We start from the raw sequence: 11,638 nt of genomic DNA on the forward strand, positions 1-11,638 counted from the left end.
GAGGGTTAACATTAGGTTTTAAGGACAGGCCTTTAAAGGGCTGTTAGAGGGTTAACACTACGCTTTAAGGACAGGCCTTTAAAGGGCTGTTTGAGGGTTAACACTAGGTTTTAAGGTTCAGGTATGAATTAGGTTTATGTTAGGGTTAGTGTAAGGGTTGGGGTTAGGCATTTAGTTTTGATGGTTAGGGTTAGGGTAAGGGGCTAGGGAATGCATTATGTCAATGAATGTCCTCACAGGTACAGCATGTACAAACGTGTGTGTGTGTGTGTGTGTGTGTGTGTGTGTGTGTGTGTGTGTGTGTGTGTGTGTGTGTGTGTGTGAGTGAGTGAGTGAGTGAGTGAGTGAGTGTGTGAGTGAGTGTTTTTTTTGTGTGTGTGTGTGTGTGTGTGTGGGTGTGTGTGTGTGTGTGTGTGTGTGTGTGGGTGTTCATGTTTTTCTCTTTTTTGTCTTGATTCATACTTCTTGTGAAGCGGTGCCAAACTTGCCCAACAGTGTCAGGTTGAAAGTGGGAAGGACTGACATAGAATTCCACAGAAGTGGTGATGTAACAACCAGGTCTCTGTATAAAGGCAGCAGACTCTGGGTAGGAACATCAGAACTCAGCTCATCAGTTGACTTCACCTTCCTGCCTGTCAATCACTGTCAGCTTCAGCACACGTAAGTATTTTAGAATATTTTATTATCATTAATTCACATTCATCTCTGGACAATATATTCTCCTATTCCAGATCTTAATCCATTACATCTTTTGATGTTGTTGAAAAGATAGAAATAAGATAGGCTGTGTCTTGCCTTAACAGTCATGCATCTTCCTTTGTTTATCCTGTTTTCTAAAGCTCTTCTTTGTTCTACACAGGTTCCACAATGGCCGCCTACATCACCGACATCGCTGTGTCCATTGATGCAGCTGATGAACAGGAACTCCAATCGCTGGGTTATACAAAAATCGATGTTAATCTGAACCAGGGAACCAAAGGAAATGAAGTCTATCTCTGGTACAAGAAAGATGGCCCCCAGGCCATCACTAGGGTTCAACTCTCATACAACGATGACATGGCCAAAGGCCTGATCAATGCAGGCTACACCAAGATCGATAAGAATCTCAATGCTGGAGCAGGCGGCGATTCCATCTACCTGTGGTACTCCAGAGGCTCTGGAGAGTACGATATTCCCATCGTGGAGATCAAGTTCTCAACCAATGCAGAGCAAGACGCCCGGATGTTTGCTGACGGCAAGGAGGAGCTGGCCTGTGATCTGAACCGCAAGGCTAAACCGCATGAATACTGGATCCACATGTTGGTGAAGAGATCAAAGCAGACCTACGTCTGTGACGTCATCGCCACCGATTCCTCTGATTCCAATGGTTCAGATAAAACCAACTTCAAGGAAGGTTACATCCGTCTGGATGAAGATACCAACAGAGGAGCAGGAGGACGGGATGTCTACATCTGGTACCGGCAGACCACCGATCCCAAGAGAGCGATCACCGACCTGGAGGTCTCCACCACTGATGCAGAGTATCAGCAATATGAGAAGCAGAAGTACACACATGTGCTTGTGGACCTCAACGAGGGCACAAGATCAGATTACAAAGTGTTCCTGTGGTACAAGAAACAGACAGGAATCAATCCCATCAAGGGCATCATGCTGCTTCTCCAAAAAGATGCTGTAGCAGCTTATAAAAAGGCTGGTGTCACTGTGATTGAAAAAGATCTCAACGAAGGCAATAAGGGCCAACTTGAGTACATCTGTGTTAATAAGTAAAGGTTAAGAATCCATCACCCTAATTAGTTTCACCTGGTGAGGTCTCCTAATATAATACGAGGTCGTCTGTGATCTCAGACCCAGGTGATACTCAGACTGTGCAAACAGTTCTAATGAAATGAAATCATTTTGGTGATGGTTTATTGAACCTCTTTTCTCTTTTTCTTTGATATAAAAAGCAATTAAATGTATTTCTTTACAGTTATATTACTGTCCATTCCAGAATGTATCAACGCTGTTTGGGTTCAATGTGTTAATCTGTCAAATTAAAATCAAACCAAAGTTGTTTTAATAAGATGTTAAACAGCTAATAACATATTGGAGCTCTGAACCTTATTCTGCTACTTCCTGCTTTTCAATGAATCAATAAAAACAAATTTGATTGAGAAATGTCTTCGCTTCATACTTTATATTATAGAAACTGAGTGTTTTCATGTGTGTTATAATGTGTAAATGCTAAACATAAGCATGAGTCAATCTTCTGCATTCAGAGAGTAATACATTTAACTAAAAATAATAATACTGGATGCTGAAAATGCTAAACTGATAGCTGAGTATGAAGGCTTGGACCAACTTGAAAAGGTCTCATTAATATGAAATGAGTTGAACAGTTGAATACACACAATGTAAAGGCTTTGAAATATGAAATATGTGCAATATTTAGAAGTTTGAATAGTTTCTTGCTGAAAAATTATATATAAGTTGAAAGACATGAAAAAATAAAGTCAGAAAGAGTCTAAGTGTCAAGTCAAGTCTTAAAGGTTCAGTCAGTGATTTGGTCCTTTTAGCTTCCTGTCAGTGACTAGCAGTTAGCCAACACACACACACACACACACACACACACACACACACACACACACACACACACACACACACACACACACACACACACACACACACACACACACACACACACACACACACACACACACACACTGCAGTTAGCAGTCCCCTCCCTCGTCCCTACGTCACCACCACATGAACACACAGCCGTCTGCAGCCCCCTCCCTCGTCCCTACGTCACCACCACATGAACACACACAGCAGTCCCCTCCCTCGTCCCTACGTCACCACCACATGAACACACAGAGCAGTCCCCTCCCTCGTCCCTACGTCACCACCACATGAACACACAGCAGTCCCCTCCCTCGTCCCTACGTCACCACCACATGAACACACAGCAGTCCCCTCCCTCGTCCCTACGTCACCACCACATAAACACACAGAGCAGTCCCCTCCCTCGTCCCTACGTCACCACCACATGAACACACAGAGCAGTCCCCTCCCTCGTCCCTACGTCACCACCACATGAACACACAGCAGTCCCCTCCCTCGTCCCTACATCACCACCACATGAACACACAGAGCAGTCCCCTCCCTCGTCCCTACGTCACCACCACATGAACACACAGCCGTCTTCATCAGATAGTGCCGTGATGGAGAGCAGCGAGTCATCGTTCATGGGCACAGAGACCCGCCTCTTTATAGCACTCTGTCTCCTGATTGGATAAAACGACTGGGAGACCTGTGTTATGAAATGTGCATACTGTTTTAGATAGATAGATGGATAGATGGATAGATGGATAGATGGATAGATGGATGGATGGATAGATGGATAGATGGATAGATGGATAGATAGATAGATAGATAGATAGATAGATAGATAGATAGATAGATAGATAGATAGATAGATAGATAGATAGATAGATAGATAGATAGATAGATAGATAGATAGATAGATAGATAGATACCTGTGTTATGAACTGTTTAAGTGATGGCTGTATGAATATAGAGAGATTTAACACGTATATTAACAAGAAAATATCACTTCCTTCTCCTTTAAGTGTTTGATCAATCTAACTGTTAGAACTATTGATCTGATCAGAGATATATTACAAACATATGATATAGGAATACAAACAAAGGCCTAAATGAAAATAAAGTGTCATCAGTCCATAAGTCGTTTCTCAAAAACACAGCATAACATTGCCTTACTTTTCTTAAAGGTGGAGCCAAATCACCACTAGTCAAAATCAGTGAATATTTCATCACAATCCACTACCTGTCCATAAGGTTGTTGTGTTAATCTGGTGTTAATACACAGTCTAGGTTCTGTATAAACGGGTAAGTAAACAAAGGGAGCCCACCATAGCTAGCAACATGACTGTTTAGAAGAATGTCTTATCCTGTAATTAGACTGTTTGCCTGGTTTTCTATCTTATATAGAGCTGAACATCAGCCCAAACATTCTGCTATTGGTGTCATGGTCTGTCTTTGTCTTGTCTTGTTTTGGTGGTTTCCCTGTGTTTCCTGTTTTATTTTGGTATGTCTGTCAAGTTTCCCTCCTGTGTGATTGTTGCTCCCTCCCCTAATGATTGGCACCTGTCCCTCGTTGTCTGCCCTGTCTTGTGTCTAGTATATATACTAGACACAGTGTTCTTTTGTTCCTTGTCTGTGCATTATGGTTTTTTGTGTCGTTGAGTCTTTGTCCTGTGTGTTCTCTCTGTGTTACTTTTGTCTCCTGAACCCCTGAACGTTTGGACTTTTTGCCTGTTGGCCTTTTTTGTTGTATTTTTGGAGCTAAAATAAATTAACATTGTCTTGAACCGTCCTGCATTTGGGTCCTGCTTGCCTGCCTGTCTGACATCACCGTAACAATTGGCCGACACACAACGATAAAAAGAATATTCAATATCAAGTCCAAACCTCTCAAATGTATTTTTGTTTTGCTGGATATACACAAGTTAATTTGTGTTTAAAGAAAAAAACCTCCTTAACTTTATTATTAAAACAACCTCTGATAAGTTGCAGCACACACACACACACACACACACACACACACACACACACACACACACACACACACACACACACACACACACACACACACACACACACACACACACCTCTGATAAGTTGCAGCATACCACTGGTCAAAGCATCAGAAACCATATTCCTCATGTGTAACTGGTAACCTACAGTAAGAGAGGGTTCATGTTGCTCCACATGTGACCGGAGGATTGTGACAGTAAACTGCAGCATCACCTCAACATGTGTTAGCGCATAGCGCCCTCTTCTGGTCTATATTTGCCATTACAACTGCTGATGGATTTTTTTTTTCCCAATTTTATTTTAAAGGTCACTCTCTGCCTCTCTGTCTGCCTGCCTGTCTGTCTGTCTGTCTGTCTGTCTGCCTGTCTCCAGGTTAAATCTTTTGTTGGCCAGCGTTCAGAAAAAAAAAAAGCTGCAACGTGTTTCTCCATCCAAAGGGGACGAGGGAATGGAGGGATGGCTTTTGATGGACAGGAGAGAGAGAGAGAGAGAGAGAGAGAGAGAGAGAGAGAGAGAGAGAGAGAGAGAGAGAGAGAGAGAGAGAGAGAGAGAGAGAGAGAGAGTCCTCTGAGCTGATCTGATAAAGATTTTTTTGTCCGTGCCAATCGACGAGGAGCCAACAGAAGAATTTTTCCCATGATGCTCTCTGTCTGGCTGGGCGGCGGCGGCCATGTTTGGAGGCGGTTTCCCGGAGGATTTGGCGTCACCTTTGACCTTTTTAACTTCGGTTGAACTTTTAGTTGTTTTTCCACAAAGTGAGCCAGAGTGAACTCTGGGTAATGAGAGACTGACACCATGACATCATAGGTGATGTAGCCTTGTTGAAAACAAATAAACAAACAACTGAAACAACACAACGTGTGTCCACCCGTCTCTCTCTCTACCTGTCTGTCTGGCTCTCTGTCTCTCTCTCTGTCTCTACATGCCTGTTTATCTCTCTCTCTGTCTGTCTGTCGGTAAGAATGATCACTAAAGTATTACTTATCAGACAGGTGTTTGTCTGAATGAGCATAGCCCTGGTCAAAGCATCAGAAACCATATTCCTCATGTGTAACTGGTAACAGTAAGAGAGGGTTCATGTTGCTACACATCTGACCGGAGGATTGTGACAGTAAACTGCAGCATCAACTCAACATGTCTTAGCGCATAGCGCCCTCTTCTGGCCTATATGTGCCATTACAACTGCTGGTGGATTTTTTCCAATTTTATTTTAAATGTGCAGTTTCAGAGGAGGGGGTTTGTTTACATTCAAAGTGCCTGAAGTTAGTTTACAAAACACACGTAATTCTTAATATTGAATAATTCTAGTATCATAAAAAAATATATATATTTTGAGCAACCTGGACTAAACTGGAGTAAACTAAACCTAAGCCTACAATATGTTTGTAAACCAAACTGTGGGCCCTGCTGCTGTAAACAACAACAGTGAAACAGTAACTTTTCAGGAAGCTTTCTAACTTCAGACAGTGTTCCAGGGATCACATTTTCTTATGAGGAAAGTTTGCTTATTAAATTAGGAGAATATACAGTATATGAACCCTATGTATTATTTTTAACTGGATTGCTTTGGTCCGAGTACAGATGGAAATCTTTTTAGCATAACTCCAAATATCCACCCGCCAGAGGGGTATACTACGAAGCGAGATTAAGGGCTGAGCGAGGTCTGTTGAGTCTAAAGCGGTCTAAAGCCAGAGTTTTCAGTATCACGAAAGGTGGCTCTCTTTTTACTTGGCTAGATCACCGTGGTAACAGAGGCTGCACGGCTAACCTGCTCAGACCAGTTTTTGTTTCAGAGTTTGAGCTTAAATTCGGCTCTTAGAGCGCTGCCCTTCAAGGAAACTACACATTTAGAAATCCCGCGGACCTGACTATATTGTCTGAGCGCTACATTCTCACTGAGGAAACTGTTACATCTAAACTTATTGATCAGTAAGTTAATGAACGAAACGAAGCCGTGACATTAGGCTTACAGAGTGAACTGTAACATCGCGCCGGGGCTTTTTGCCACATGCATACAGTTATTGAAAATGTAAAATAGCCCACACCTATACTGTATGCAGCGCCACTCTATGCTCTCCTCTCAAATGATTTTACCTGGCGATATACACACACTGGCTCTTAATAAAGCGTTCTATAAAATCACAGGTTGCAACATTATTTCACTGTAGGCTTCTTTCTTTTCATCAGTAGCGATTACAGTTGGGACGTGACAGCTGACAGCTGTCACAGTTCGGACATCGTTGCAGACTCGCAGGTTAAGCTTCTCACAGTAGATTCATATTTGTCCGAAAAATCCAGACTACAGGTTTTTTAATGTAGGCCTATTGGTATTTGTAAGATTCAAATAAAAGGCTAATAGTCTAAATCAAAATTGTATTCATTATGATGTGGCCCAAAACTAAATGATTTTCCATAGGCTATTCATTTGGGGACAGTGTCAGACTTAAATTACATTCTTAAGTGTGGGACTATAGGCGTAGTGCTATAAATATAGCAAATTAGCCTATATATATATTAGGCTAAATGGTATAGTGTTTAAATCCGAGTTCAACGTTTCATTGTTTTATAATGTCACGTTACGCACTGCGAGAACGATCGGCAAGATAAATAAATAATTTCAATGCTGGCAGCATTCCACTCTCCTTAGCCTTTTTGCAGTAAGAGTTTTTTTCGGCTCTCTGTTTTCTGCTGTAATAATTCAGACTGACAAACTCTTCCTCTTGAATGAAGTTGGCGACACACTTTTGTTTTACTCAGCTGCTCACAATCAGTCCGTTTGTGTAAAGTTAGCGGCAAAAGATCAGTCCAGTCTGTGCGGAAGCAGAGTCAAATGACGGTCAAACGCCCCCTTTCATGGGGACGCGCACAGAGCCTGAAGCTGAAACCCTCGTTCAACATAAGAGGTTGATAACTGCCTTCGTGATACCGGTTAGCTCTGAGCGAGGGTATGTGTTATGTTGAACCAGATCAAAAAAAGAGAGCCGGGCTCTGTTGAGTTTGCTTTGTAGTATACCCCTCATGTCTCGTTATCAATATTGACTGATACTTCTTTCTCACACACACCTTTGGTTTTTAAGTGAGCCAGAGTTAGCCTAAGAGGCTAGTTTTCATCAGCTGTCCCCTGACAGATATGTAAAAGGAAAGCTAAAATTACAGAAATAAAATGCACGTATAAACAAAGATTAAAAAACAACATAGTCGACTCAGAAAATACAGTAACACATAGTGAGAATGAACTGACAGACAATGGCAAAAAGACAATAAAATAAGCAGACAATAAAACACAGCGTGCATTAAACATTATAGGAAAGTGTGCACAAAACAGATAGAGCAGGACAAACACACCTACAATAAAAACACATATACAGCAGCATAACACACAAACAAGCAGCACAAACATATACAATTAGACACTCACATGAACAACACAGGACAGGAGCACACAAGAGACAAGCAAGCAGGACCAAACAGTTACTGAGAAGTCGACAGGAGAAGCAAATGCACAGATCCTCTGTGTGTTGTTGTGTTAATTGAATATGATGTAACCTTTTACTTGTCCATATCTTGTGATATTGTATTTCTTTTTGTCATGAGTAAAAGTAGGAAATGTTTAAAGGGGCCCTGTGTAATATGACATAATCAAGAAAGTTCTACAAAGTTCTAGAATGCAACGCTCCCTGGGTAACCCCACCCCTTTAGAATAATAACAGAAGCTACAGTGGTCTTCAAGGACAAGAACAATTTTAAATTCTAAACAATGCACCTGATGACATTCCAACCAACATGGATTCCTCCATAAGACCTGCCTGCTCAATGTACAAAATGTAATATTAATATTTGTAATTCTCCGCTCAGGAGGATAATTCAGATAATTGGCAGAGGTGATTTTACACCAATGAGGACATATTTATGAATGAGGATATTGATTGTAGCTAATAAATTACTTAAAATGTTACACAGTGTCCCTTTAATGAAACAGAATAGAATGTGAAGGCTCATCAGGTTAAAGTTGACCAGAGGAAGGGGGAGGACCATAGGAAGTAGTAGGGGGAAGGACCTTATATGGTCATACAGTAGGAAGGAGTAGAGGGAGGGGGCTACCGGGGTTCCCGTGCAGCTGTCCTTTTACACTCCTCCCTCTCCCAAATCTCATTGGTTCTCAGTTCACTATATAACAGGCCGTTGGGGAGCAGAACAGGGCTTGATTATAGACCCTATAGTTGGCCACACTCTGTTCCAGCAGATTCTATCCCGTCCCGTCAACCATGGAGGCAGAAGAAAAACTTAGAAAACTTTGTGAGTCCGAAATACTCTGAAAGATTTTGGACTCTGAAGTAGAGGCAAAGTCTTTTAAAACACTTCTTTAAAACTCTTGACACAGATGACTTGGTCAAATGATAATTTTTAGATGGGAAACTATAATAGGAATTTGCGTAGAATGATGAATGGAAGTAGTGTATTATTGGTGGTCTTAACTGGCCCCTGTCATGGGCAATATTAGATTAAGTCCTCATCATTTTTAACGAGTTCGGGGGATTCAGATCAGAGAAGGCTGAAGAACGTCTGGCGCGCATTCACAAAGCCCTTATGTTTTGGAGCTTAAAAATTAATTTGGGATGGGAAAAGCATAGAATAACTGTTGAACGGGCATGCCTATACCTTCATAATCGTGTTTCTATGCTTTTATCAAATTTGGGAAAAATATACCAAGTTAACCTTTATTAGGAGAAAAATAACTATTGAATGAGTCAGCAGGCATATAACCTCTTTTCTTTTCTTGTCCATTTTATTCTCTTGTATTTTGTAAATAAAATCCCTTAAATGTTGTAAAGCCTCAGTTGTGAATTAGTTTATAACTGGAACAGAAGGACTTTAGGTATAGGTTTGTTCTTCAAAGAGATGGTTCCGTCCTCGGGGAGGTAAGTAGCCTACAATTTGAGTCCACACTACGGCACATTACTGATTTAAAACACTCACAACCTTATAAAACGAACCTCTCTGTAATGGAGAGAATATGCTCATACACCAAATCTTTTAAAATAAAAGAATAGGTTTTAACACTTTCCCAGGTTTAACGTGATCTTTAAAGTCTGAAAATAGCATATCTGTTCTATTTTTTAGGAAGGGTGGTTTAAAAGACGAAGTTGTATACAACGGAATAGCAATAACTTGTCGATGATATCTTCCGTGAAAAAGAGGAAGATTTTCTGACGCAAATATAAAAGTGTTTATACTACACAGAAACCGGCATCATCATAAGGATGAAGAGGGTCTGATGAAGTAAAACGCTGAATACGGTGGTACTTATTGAATATTGTACTTTATTTAGAAGTAATCTCAGGTATTCTAGAGGGTAAATCTTGTGCTCTAAACCACAGAGGCCGGGGTTCACAACTTGTAGCAGGAGCCGTGGTGAGAGGGGAGACTTCTTTATGAGTAAATAATTTACAATTAGATCATCGTGTTACAAGTTGGTTAATGCGGGTTTACTAGGACATAACTAATAAACTTTAGATACTAGCTTTTCATTATAGACCAGACTTGACCAGTCCAGATCGCATCAGTGTCAGTAGTAGAGGTCAGCCGTAATACATGAGAATCAGGTTAACTGTTACAGGGACCCACTCTACAATCCACTGAAGCTTTTTATTTCTTTCAACATTAATTCTGCAGTGAGAGAATGACTCATCGTGTACTGTGGACAATTTAAAGGGATAGTGCGTAGGAAGGATATTAACGTCGGAACATTAATATGTGTATTAACACATTTCATTTCACAGAGAGAGACACACACAATATAAAAACCATGTTGTACTGAATCATTTTAACCAACAAAATACAGCAAAGAGTGAAACATTTCGCAATAGAAATCAATTCTTGTGCCAGGTTTAATAAGCGTGGGTGTGGTGAATGCTGTGTGTCACCTATGTGTTTTCATTAGTTTGGTGTTCTCAGTAACCGTTTCAAGCTAAACAAACAACGACAAGTTTGAAAATACAACGGAAATTCTCCCACACCTGTTCCCATGAAGCATGAAACTAAAGCCATGGATTATCTATTAATGCACTGATAGAACAGGTCTTGGGATCAATCTTGTTACTGTTTCAGTAATTCTTCATGTAGAAACATTTCATAGGAATGCAAAGTGCATTGAGAGGTGAACTGGGATTTTCATGGTTTTTCTTTAATTTAAAAAAGTTTTATTTATCAGTTTTTGACATGACCACAAAGAAACATTTAGTGAGTAAAGAAAAGTGGAAACAAGAGAAGAATGAAAGTAGAATAAAAAAAGAAAGAGAAAAAATTAATAATAATTTAAGAAAAAAATAAAGTGAAATAAGCAAACGAAGATTACTAAGCAGCTACAGATCAGTATGAACATTTACAGTTCTTTCTCATGAATTCATTTCTTCAAATAATGTGTTCACAAAAAAAGGGAAAAAGGAATACACAAATAAAAACTTGGTCTAGGCCTAGAAGTCAGTGCAGATGGAAATGATCCAAAATGAGTCCGGAAAAATATGTCTTGAAAATGATGAGCATCATATTAATAGCTGCAGATATTGTAAAACACTACAACACATAGGAGTGCATTTATTGTCTTTATTTTATCAAGTAAAATATGAGTTGAAGGTTAACTCAGAGTGCAACAGCTTATAAAAAACAATCCTTGTTTAAAGGTGAAGTAAGTGATTTATATATGTTAATATAAGTGTTAAATCGCTCTTTATTCATACAGTGATCACTTACATAATGTGCGAGTTTCATAAAGCCGATCTCTCAGTCAGCTGCTCTGCATGTAATCGGCAAATAAACTTTTCGGGGATCCCGAAACTGATATCCAATCACAAGAGAGAACGCTACAAACCGGCACCCGTCTCACTGCCGGTGCACGCACAGAGCGACAGATGGGTGAATGTTTATGCGCCTACAATGGCGGAGCAGGTAAAAATCCTTCCCAATGTCTGTTTTGATGGTTTTTATCATGTTTTATCACACTTACTTAGATGAGATGATGCTAGATAACTGGCTGATTGAA

The 11,638-nt window shown here is 40.3% G+C and overlaps 1 protein-coding gene across 1 annotated transcript; it reads left to right on the forward strand.

Moving 5' to 3' along the window:
* The first annotated feature begins 609 nt into the window (after positions 1-609).
* Positions 610-2,143, forward strand: LOC307268497 (uncharacterized protein). Its single transcript, XM_080051157.1, has 2 exons — positions 610-660; positions 860-2,143. The coding sequence occupies exon 2, from the start codon at positions 868-870 to the stop codon at positions 1,765-1,767; it is 900 nt and encodes a 299-aa protein (XP_079907283.1). The 5' UTR covers positions 610-660; positions 860-867; the 3' UTR covers positions 1,768-2,143.
* The last annotated feature ends 9,495 nt before the right edge of the window (positions 2,144-11,638 follow it).

The sequence above is a fragment of the Ammodytes marinus genome, assembly GCF_949987685.1.
Source record: "Ammodytes marinus genome assembly, chromosome: 22".
Taxonomy (NCBI): Eukaryota; Metazoa; Chordata; class Actinopteri; order Uranoscopiformes; family Ammodytidae; genus Ammodytes; species Ammodytes marinus.

What these genes read in the sequence shown, in the direction of transcription:
- LOC307268497 (XM_080051157.1), top strand. Translation starts at nt 868, where the DNA reads ATGGCCGCCTACATCACCGACATCGCTGTGTCCATTGATGCAGCTGAT.